At 36.4% G+C, this 10,795-nt stretch overlaps 2 protein-coding genes across 2 annotated transcripts; both read right to left on the bottom strand.

Annotated features, from left to right (window-relative positions):
• Window position 1: 1 nt before the first annotated feature.
• Window positions 2–3,315, bottom strand: LOC131788306 (RNA-binding protein 7). Its single transcript, XM_059105395.2, has 2 exons — window positions 3,220–3,315; window positions 2–598 (listed from the first exon to the last, which is right to left on the bottom strand). The coding sequence occupies exons 1-2, from the start codon at window positions 3,313–3,315 to the stop codon at window positions 2–4; spliced, it is 693 nt and encodes a 230-aa protein (XP_058961378.2).
• Window positions 3,316–4,221: 906 nt separating this feature from the next.
• Window positions 4,222–10,779, bottom strand: LOC131788303 (DDB1- and CUL4-associated factor 8). Its single transcript, XM_059105392.2, has 14 exons — window positions 10,276–10,779; window positions 10,082–10,141; window positions 9,224–9,307; window positions 8,784–8,878; window positions 8,570–8,680; window positions 7,690–7,717; window positions 7,538–7,588; window positions 7,363–7,423; window positions 7,195–7,249; window positions 6,957–7,009; window positions 6,491–6,621; window positions 6,219–6,338; window positions 6,023–6,130; window positions 4,222–5,705 (listed from the first exon to the last, which is right to left on the bottom strand). Exons 1-14 carry the CDS (start codon window positions 10,567–10,569, stop codon window positions 5,595–5,597), a joined length of 1,362 nt encoding a protein of 453 aa, XP_058961375.1. The 5' UTR covers window positions 10,570–10,779; the 3' UTR covers window positions 4,222–5,594.
• Between the last annotated feature and the right edge of the window lie 16 nt (window positions 10,780–10,795).

Below are 10,795 nucleotides of genomic sequence, written 5' to 3'. Positions count from 1 at the left end.
ATCATCTTCTCCATCGTCCTTGTGCGTGGGGTGTTCCCTGGCTGTAAGCTGAGCCTTGTGAAGAAGTTGAATGGTATCCATAGTTTCCAAAGTTTTGATTTCTTGTTGCATTCTGTTGCCATGGGGACATCATATCCCATGGACCTCTTGGCTGGGTATAAGAATTCATGGAATTACTTTCAATCTCACTTCTGACAGGAGAAGGTGATGATATCAAAGGAATTGGACTGGACTGCGCACTCATCTGTCTGTTATGATGGTCAAAAAATGGCTGTCTATTGAATGGTGAAAGATCTGACATTGGACTTTGACTTCCTGATCTTGAAAACATGTTCAGTTGTCCATTTTGATTTTCAAATGGAGACATTCTAGGTGGCAAAATTCCATAACCAGAATTTGATACACTTTGATTTAATGGAGAGTTTGTATTCCCTTGAGCTTGTTTAACTGTTATTGGTTTGCCATATAATGTGATACCATTCAACAGACTGATGGTGAAGGGTACAGAGACTACCTCTGATAAACTGACAAAACCAAAGGTTTTATTTCTTCCTGTTTCTTTATCTTTAGGAATATGGACAGCATTTAAAGGAGCAGCCTAAATATAAGAGGAAAGTCATATTTTCAACTGATAAATAACTGATTGAATAGATAAATAAGTCAAGTCATATAACACACAAAAGGAACCTGATCTATGTGGCAACATTAACATGTACCAAACCCTGAAAAACAAAAGAAAACCACTAAAATAGGAGAAGGTTTGTGCACACAAGCAAACTGACCAAGATAAGATTATGCTGAGCAAGTGAAGGATGGAATGTCCAGGAAAATATAGCCTTCCCTCAAGATATTTCCTTGCATTCAGGGCATAAGGTCTGATTCTCAAATAGCCCCAAAACTCTCACACAATTTCTCCTATTCTGAGTCAGATATTCAGGTCCTAAACACTAAGTCACAGTAAGACTGTCTCACAGAGACTAAAACATGTTAGCAACTGAATTCATCAAGAAAGAACACTGATGGCATTTTGGCTAATGCGGATAGCAAGTGGAGAGAGAAAAACTCAGCAATAAAACAGTGAACCACTGATAATGTCTTGGTATTACTACTAGTTTCTCTTGGGACCATGTTCAAGTTTTGCCTGGTGTTGTTAAGTATGTGTTGGAGCCCTAAGGTCTCTGATTTTTTTGGGTTAGTGGTGGAGAGGTTAGTTTTTACAGTTTTCCTCACATTACTTCAAGAGGCTCTTTTAGAGAGCAAAATCCTGAAAGATGACGACCATCAGACACAAGCTAGAAGTCTTCCAGAACAGATGTCTGTGAAGAATTCTCTGCATCTTTTGACTTAAACCTTCTCCAACAATGAGTGGCACAGATAAATAGGAACAGAACCCATCACCTACTAGGTCCAGAGAATAAGACTGCAATGGATCAGCCTCTGTCAGCTCTACTCACAAGGTAAGTACTAAAACATGAAACGACCTAAAACCACCTACAACCACCTACAACCATCTACAACCACCTCAAAAATTTCAACAACGACCTACAACCACCTCAAAAACATCCACAGCCACTCACAAACTTTCTAAAACCATCTAAAACAAGGCATAAATGTCTTAAATAAGGCGAAATGACAACATGTCACGTACATGAAATACGAGAATCGAATGAAACCTCCACCTCACCCTGAAATCTTACTCTCCCTGGTCCCATGTATAATCAACCATCTCACGAAATGAAATGTGAGAGCATGCTAATTATATTTTTTATTACCTCAGTAGTAAAAGACCTGAAGAACTTTACTAGCAGATGTTTTGGCTCACATTTCATTTGATTATGTAATGGTCTAAGGTAATGTTTTTCTCCATTTATAATCTCAACAATGGAAATGTAATTGGAGCAAAACGTGAGTCACTATTGCATAAGTGGCACCATTGCATAAGTGGCACAACTGCATGCTGTATGAATACCAGCATGATGGCGTTGTGTCAAAGGAAGATGCCAAATGTTTGCACAGTTTGCTTGAAATATTTCTAATGATCATTCTAACTCATACTTTTTCTAGATGTGAGCCAAAACATCTGCTGGTACCCAGGGTAGAAAAAAACCAAGTCAAGTCAGTCTTGACTACAAGTTTGTTATTTTACTCTATCACTTTTTGTAATTTGATAGTTCATTTTGTAAAGTTCTTTAGGTCTTTTACCACTGAAGTAATAAAAAATATAAGTGGCATGCTCTTGCATTTCATTTCGTGAGATGGTTAATTATACAAGGGACCAGGGAGGGTAAGATTTCAGGGGGAGGTGGAGGTTTCATTCGATTCTCGTATTTCATGTACGTGACATATTGTTGTTTCGCCTTATTTAAGACATTTATGCCTTATTTTAGATGGTTTTAGATAGTTTGCGAGTGGCTGTAGATGTTTTTGCGGTGGTTGTAGGTCGTTTTTGAAACTTTTGAGGTGGTTGTAGATGGTTGTAGGTCGTTCCACGTTTTAATACTTACCCTACCCACAATCACCCACCTCCCATAGGAAGAATGAGTGGCTCCACCCAATGAAACTTTGAGAAGAACTGTATAAAGGGAAATAAAGGCTAGGGAGCTGGAAATGGGAGCAGTTACACTCACTGGCAACTGACGGAAATCACTTGCGTTCTCTGGCTGAGGCTTCATGTGCATGGACGCATAATGTGGACATGTGTGAGTGAACATATGAATGATAATTGCTTCATTTGAAAATCAAGGTAAACCAACTTTACATTAATTTGCCTGTCTAATTCTAGACTAAAGCAACGGTATCCTGTAACTCGAGTTACAAACCGAATGTAGTCTGCTTTTCACCTACTTTCCTTGTCATCAAGAAAACCAACGTTTTAGTAATACGTTTTTTTTTTCTCTCTTCTTTCTACCGTTTTTCGGTATTTTGTTTGGTTACTTTCGGTGGTTTCATTTCGCTGGTTTCGTTCTGTTATTTCGGGTTTTGGTATATGACCATAACAATAATAATTTGAGATATCACATGTGGCGATAGATTAAGACGTCATCATGACAAAGATTTATAAGTCCTCGTAAAAAAAACCCGAGTTATAATAGTCGTAAAATCCTTCATTGCAGGTACTTCGAGACAGGGTTATCATAGGTGAAGCAGAAAAATTATTTTAACGGAGCCCTCTTCGCTGACTGTCGTTAGACCAGAGCCAGGCTGGTAATAGATTCTCACCTGCAAGAACAGTTCCCATAGTATTTCCTCTGTAACTCGGGAGTCAAGGTTTCCAACAAACAGACAGCATTCATCGCGTTCGATATAGCCAGCCATAGATGACCGAGTATCTACTCTAAAAATCCACTAAAAAAAATGAAACATTCACACTGAAAGGAAAAGTTTAAGGGAAAACGCCATCTCTCGTTCCCAGGGAAGCTCTATCTGAAAAGGCACTTTATACTACTTCATATACGATAACTCGAGAGATGTTTGATGCCTGTTAATGGTCAGTGGTTAGTCGAGTCGCAATTATGGGCGACTATAAGACAAAACGAACAAGGCGGGGGTGAGGGGTATGAAAAACTTAAGAGAGTGATTGTGATAAAGGAATTGATAGTTTTGGTCTGTAGGTAACACAAATGGAGGGTTATGAAACTGCTGCATTTTTCATCAACTGAGCCCCAAGACATTTTATTTTGAATGCCATCATGATCTGACATATCAAAGTTCACAAGGCAAACAGGTGGACAACCGGACATGGTTTGATGCTACTTTGGTTTAAAGATTTAATGAATGTAACCGAGAAATTACAATTCATAGACTCATCGTTTTGACACTCCAATCTAGTTCCTTCATCAAGGGTAATCTAATAGCTGCAAAAAATAAGGACCTCTGGTTGTAGTGATTAGACCACCCCTGACGAAGGCACAAGACAGGAGTGTCCAGACATTGGGTCTATGAATTGTAACTTCTCAGTATCATTTATCAAATCTTTAAACCAGAGTAGCATCAAACCATGTCTGATTATCATGATATTTTGACAGAAGAATGTCAACATCTTGTCATAAGAGGCAGTCCTTTCTAGAGACTCAGACAGGCATGCCAGTCTTTTCAGGTAAGAAAATGATCTCTGGCCTTGAACAATGCCTAAAGCCAAGCCAAGATAAGAGAGGTAGAGGTACAGTTCTCTAAGAAGCTAAATCACTAAATCTGGTCTGCAATAAATGAATGAAAAATCCATACAGCACCCTCTTAATATTTAATTTTACTTTCAGTGCTGGGCACTTAATTTATGCTACAACATGTTTCAACAAACTTGATGCAAATTTTGAAAACGATCAACATGATTTGCATCAAAGAAATCTTCAATATACAAAGGTTTACCATCAAGCTAAACAAAGTTTTTAAAGAAAGAAATTTGGGCTGGTTAGTACTGACAAAAACACCGACGTTCAATTGTTAATCATACCTGAGGTAAGTACAAAACCTGGATTTTCATTTTTCCTGAAAAAATTCAACTTATGGTTAGTCCTTTCTCAGCCTGTGGATAAAGCTGGATTGACAAGTCAGCTTCAAGTTTATACTCTGAACGAAGAACTGATTTGTTGCTTAGATGTCTTTTTACAAACTGGACAACCACTTTAAATTTGTAACAAGACATGTTTGAACACTTTGTTGACCATAATTAGTTAGAATTTCCTCATCAACCATTGCCATGTTAACAAGAATAGTGCACCAAAATGTTATTACATTTCAAATTTAAAGTGAAATGTAGTTCTAAAGAAAGAAGAAACACTTCAAACATTTGTAATGAGAGCTGGCCTAAGAAAAAATTATGCACCAACATTCTGATTTCCCATTCAGATGATCTACCAACTGAGTAACACTGAACTGATTGGTGAGCAATTTAACAAAAAACAAATTAATAAATAGTTATAGAAAAAAAAACCCACTGGAACAAAAACAGTTCAGGTAGTATATGAACATTGGGATTAATTTTGTCTGCTAAGTGTAAAGACTACCACTGAAAGGTATTTCTTGGACATCTCACAGACTTCTGCCAATGAACTCCTGACTTCTGATGAATAATTACAATAAATTGAAACAAAAAATTGTCCAAAAAAATTGAAAGTGGTTCTTCAAATTTTAAAAATAGTTATCAAGTAATAGGCATGTCTACCTTTATTAATACTTAGTTACTTTTATGTCTGCAAAATTGTATGGATGTTCACATGTAACAAAAAATATACTCTTTGTAGAGAGTTAAATCAGTTGGTTGAAAGGCTTTGCACCTTATATATAGTTTGGTTGGTGGAACATTCAGAATAAGAAAAAAAAAGAAGAAGAAAAAAGGGCAATCCTTAGAACTTAGAACAAACAGAACTGATTTTAGAACCAAAACTCTTCAAAACCTTTTAAAGAAAAGTGATCAGATGATGTAATGTTATTTGGCATACCTTACATGACACATCAACATTTTACACGAATGAAAAGCATTTATTCTACACTAACACATTCACATTTCTACACAAGACAAGCCTAAACTTAACACAAATTTTTCTTTGTCCATATTTATATTTTACTACATATCTGATGTATTATAAAATGTCCATTCATGACGGACTGCACTGCACTCGGTTCCCCAATTCACCATCTTCATCATCGTCATCATCATCACTAGCAGTCTCACTATCACTGCCTTGCTCCCCACCTTCACCTCGATTCTTTAAGGGAAAGGCAAAGGAAATAAATATCAACCATCCACATGACTGGTTTGTGTATTCTTTGTGTGAGGATCTGTGAGGGCAATAGCTGCTGGGAATCTATGCCGTAGAAGAAAATCTAATGGGAAGGTTCTGGAAAGAATAGATCCCTACAATAATTTTTAAAGATTTACAAAGCAGGTCTGTAAAGGAAAATGTTTTAAGGGAGTATTAGAAGAAGACCTGTGGATTTTTTTCTTAACACACTACTAATATGTTCAGTGTATTTTTCCTTCAAAAATTGTTTGTGGGTTAACAGAAATACAAAAGGTACAGACCTGGCTTCTTCTGATGTGATGCATCATAAGCCATAAAAGGTGTTCACTGATTGGATCATGAGGCCGAAGTCTTTCTTCTTCTCTGTCTTTGTCATTTTCCTTAATCACCTAGGATAACAAATCATAAGTTAATAAATTTTATTGGTCAGGTTAAAATAGAAGCTGCAAAGCTATGATTGACTATGATGCTACTCACATTCTTTAGTCCATCTAAGCTTGTTGGTTCTTCTGCTGTTGGCAGCCAAATCTTAACATCGTGGTCAAGGCCACTTGTAGCCAGAATTGGAGCAAAAGGATGTGGCTCTAAACAGTTCACCTGTAAAAAGTGACTTGAATCATAGTTTGGTTTCATACACTGAACAAAAATATCAAACAGAATTTTAAGATCTGTCACCATATATCAATTTACTTTCCTGACTTGCATGTGCAGTCTACATTGTCTTATCTAGTAGTAGTTAAACCCCTTACCACACCAGTGTTATCTCCCTCAAGGAATTGTACCACTTCCTCAGTTTCTTTGTCCCACAGGAAAATGTGGCCACAGTCACTTCCACTAACAATGTACTCACTTTGTGGACCATAAAAGTTTACCCCCTTAACTAAAAATAAAAAAGGAAAGAAGAGTATCACACCTAGAAAGAACACAAAAACTTCTTCTTTGAATCTAGAGAGATGACAGTCATCATGGAAAGTTGTTGTTTCTATCAGTTTAACTATTTATCTCCTGGCATTCCATCACATTTATTGCAAACTGATTGGCTAGCCAACATGCCATCTGTTAAGAGAGGGAATAGTCCTGCAGTGTGCACTTATAAACAACAAGAAATAAAAACATGAGCTTGTTGTCAAGTTTTAATGACTGATATATTTATTGCTTTTACTTTCTATGATAGTTGATTGATCTAACTGTTGAGTATGGTTGATCATCTGATACCTGTAGCATTGTTTCTGTGCCCTTTGTAAGTTTTAATGTATTCTGCTTCAGAACTATGGAAACAAAAAAAGAGAATAAAACTGAAAAAAAGACTTTGTGACCTCAGCTGTGGTTACAGCACACATAACATTTCCAATTAACATAATACAGCTCAAGAACTTTTTAACTGCAAAAATTGAAATCAAATAAATAAAATCTTTTACTGGAGAAATCACATATAAAATAAATAATGTTGTACCTTGAGTATGAATCAAACAGGTAAATGTTCTCATCATTGTAACTAACAAGCAGTTCTGCAGCAAGATGAAAAACAATCAGTCATGCTTCCAATAAACATCTGATAATATGAACAACTAGATCATTCATAATTATGTGCTCACAAATAACAACAACAGCAGGAACAAACCTGTCCCATCATATGAATAAACCAAGCAAGTGATGTTGGCAAAGATGTCATTACTTCCCATCTAAGGAGAAAAATGATTCATGACCTTTTGATGACAAAGCAGACATATACAACAGTTCTGCCCGTAAGTTCTCTGAATGCCAACAAGTTCTTTATGCTTAATTTGACTACTTACCAGATGATGGGGACAGTATTGTTTCACAGGCTCCACTGAAGCTTTACTGTCCTGTTCAAAACAAACATTAAAAAAGTAAGTGTCCTAAGCCAAGAATAATTGGTTAATATTTTCATGACAACCAGAAAATAATATAATTTATATTTCCTTACATCTGGGAGTTTTCTTCTGTCATAAATTCTGCAAATGCAATCAAAAAAATAGTAAGGACATTTAAAATATTCAAGTTTTTAATAGTGCTGTGAATGTTGGTTAGAATCTCTCATAAGACTATGTTCTCAAGATGACATGGCAGTCAGGGAGTTTGTCAGGCATTAGAGAATGCTCTGGCTAAATTTCAATTGCGTAAGCTATACAGTCAAATCTGTATTAAGCAGCACTGTATTAAGTGATCACCCTGTATTAAGCCAATGGTTGTCAAAAAACCCGAATTTGTTTCCTCTCAGCCACTGTAATTTTCACATCTATTGAGTGATGACCTTTGAGTGAGTCTTTATGGCCTGTTTGTATTTTCCCCCACCTGTATTGAATGGTCATATAAATCAGACCCACTAAAGCAAAATTTGAATAACCTTTCAAGTAAAGATTGATTCATGTTTTTCTCTGAACTCAATGTTAATAGTATTTTTGAGCGAATGTTATTACATTTAGTGGTCAAATATGGCATAAATTAAGTGACCCCCCCCAATTCCTGCAGGTGAGCCTTCAGTACAGATAAGACTGTATTTATTCAGTCTGCTAAAATATTTCTTGAAAACCCTGAACAGTTCTTCTTTCCACTTATCTCTCCTGTGAAAAGAATACCCTTAGGCTCCACCTTGATATATAGGCATGGCTTTTAAAACATACCCATGGTAGCAAGGAAAGGCTGTCAACACGTGAGCCAATTCCACCATAAATTCTGTTTCAACCTATTTATTATACCTTGGAGCAACTAATTTATGAGTCTTTTTGGACAATCAAGAGTGGTTCCCCAACCCTCTCTTGAAAAAGGAATTTTGGAATGCCTTCATGGCAACAATATTGGTTCACCTTGCAAATTGATCCCTGCCACCCACAGCAAACTCATAGTTGTTCAGAGGATTGATAAAGATTGTGTACAGAGGAACTCTTCGGTGCTCCTCAACACGACAGCAAAACAGTCTGAGAAGAAGAATTGTTTTCAATTGTAAATTAAAAGGCAAACATTTTCAACTCAGAAGTATAAAACAGAATTAATTGATATACATAAACTTAAATATCTCACTTGTGAGCTTTATCTTCTCGGAGATCAGCATGGAAAATAACTCCATCCTCTCCGCATGTCAGAAATTCACATGGTGATCCTGGCTCTATGCAAAGCTAAAATTTTAAAAAATAAGAATGCTTAAGAATAAGTGAAAGGAACTTTTAGTAATAACACAAATTGAGTCACTATATCAACTTTACACAACTTCCTTTCACTATAACAAATATCAATTGAGAAAAGGAAGAGGGGGGTGAGAGGATTTGCAGTTTTTCTTTCAATATGCTCTTCCACATCCTTCATATTTCATTGATGATTTTTCTTCCACTCAAAACATATCAAGTGCCATTTTCATTTTGCCTACTTGCCTCCACTTTGCACCTGTACGAGTTCTCACTGGCTTATTACAGGACATATTTACACAAACAAAAGAATTGAAATTGGTGAAAAAGTTTCTCTACCTTGTGTGCCGCTCCTTTGTGTTGTGCAAGACATTTGGTATTCTTACAAACATCACTCGAGGAATGGAGGAAACCAACACGTACCTAAAATCAACCAATAACATAATATACAGATACTGTTTCAACTCATAAACTAAAAATCTTAAATGCATGTAGATATCTCTTACCCACTTAATTTCACAAATAAATACAACTAAAAAAAAGTGAAAAAAAAAACCAGCAAGAAAAAGGGGTTGTTTGCATAAAGGCACTCAAATAGAAATTATTATCTTGATCTAACACCAAATTCTTGCAGCTTATTTACAAGGAAATGTGTAACAGCTAGAGGGGAGAATTAACAATTAGATCTTGGGAGTTAAAGGGTCAAGTGCTGCTTTAGAACTAACAGATATTTCAGGATTTCTGTGAGACACCATATTTATATAGTCATAGAATTTTGTTAGCTATTTCTCACAGCTGTTAAAAATTGTAAACTTTAAGATAGATTTCCAAGGTCAGTTCTTACATAAGATCTTACTGAAACAGCAATAACTTTTTCAACCCAAACTGGTCATTTAGTAGCTTTGACCAAATGTAACTTGTCACAAGCAAACCCGTAAAATACAATACCATCAGTATTGAGTTAATCGGCAGAATTCATGGGCCAGTTTGCCTCCTGATCTTACCTGTGAGTTTCAGGTGCCATCTTAAGTTTGTAAGGGTAACCAGAAAGGCCAGTAATCAGTTTTAGTGGAATATTAGCAAAATAAGCATGCATGCAGGAATATTGATCAGCTGACTCATTCCATTTGATAATCACACGTAGGATTAATATGATGATTGTCTCAACAATGAAGAGCAAATGCAATTTTAATTTACCTTCCCGTCTCTAGCACAGCTTACTATTGTACTATCACCAGTGTATGGCATAAACTTGGCCTAAAAAACAAAAAAGTATTTAACTGAAAGCCTTACATAAGTATGATAACATATTTTCCAAGATTGATGTAAACAAGCGTTAAGAATTATGTTTCTTTTATTTTTCTCGGTGTGCAATTCTCAGCTTATTTCACCTGAAAGACATTGCTCGAGTGTCCACTTTGGTAAGCTATCTTTTTCTTGCCTTTAGCCCAATCCCATATGACGATTTCTAAGTCATCACTTCCAGAAGCTAGAAGGTCCCCGGACATGTTGAAATGTAGCGTATTCACACATCCATCGTGGTGAACAAGTTTGTCGTGTAGTGTGAGTCTTTTCACAAGTCCACAAGAACCTGAAGTGTCCCTGGAGAAATTCCGCGGAGAGAGGATTCCAAGCTGACGAGATTGTAAGCTAGGGACCAGACAATGATAAGCGTTCTTAGCCATTTCAGAGTCAATTTTGCTCAAAATTGGTGCAGTCTGGAAATTTGTAGGCTGTAGTTCCTCTCACGTCTGCGACGGAGAAACCATCAAAGGGAGCCTTCTTTTTGGGCTTTTGCCCCTTCAGAATCAATCATGAGTGGTTCAAAGTACAAAAAATTACTCAGTAAACAAATATAAACATCGTGGAAATTCACTTTCTTCGAACTCTGCATGCGAAAATCATAACAAG

Source organism: Pocillopora verrucosa, chromosome 6 (genome assembly GCF_036669915.1).
Source record: "Pocillopora verrucosa isolate sample1 chromosome 6, ASM3666991v2, whole genome shotgun sequence".
NCBI lineage: Eukaryota > Metazoa > Cnidaria > Anthozoa > Scleractinia > Pocilloporidae > Pocillopora > Pocillopora verrucosa.
The sequence above is the reverse complement of the archived record's forward strand: the minus strand, read 5'-3'. Positions and strand labels throughout refer to the sequence as shown.

Coding starts and splice junctions, on each gene's coding strand:
- LOC131788306 (XM_059105395.2), bottom strand. CDS start 3,315: ATGGCTGGCTATATCGAACGCGATGAATGCTGTCTGTTTGTTGGAAAC. Junction 599..3,219: donor TATGGGAACTGTTCTTGCAG/GTGAGAATCTAT, acceptor TCTTATATTTAG/GCTGCTCCTTTAAATGCTGT.
- LOC131788303 (XM_059105392.2), bottom strand. CDS start 10,569: ATGGCTAAGAACGCTTATCATTGTCTGGTCCCTAGCTTACAATCTCGT. Junction 10,142..10,275: donor ACTCGAGCAATGTCTTTCAG/GTGAAATAAGCT, acceptor TTTGTTTTTTAG/GCCAAGTTTATGCCATACAC. Junction 8,681..8,783: donor CGAGAAGATAAAGCTCACAA/GTGAGATATTTA, acceptor TCTTCTTCTCAG/ACTGTTTTGCTGTCGTGTTG.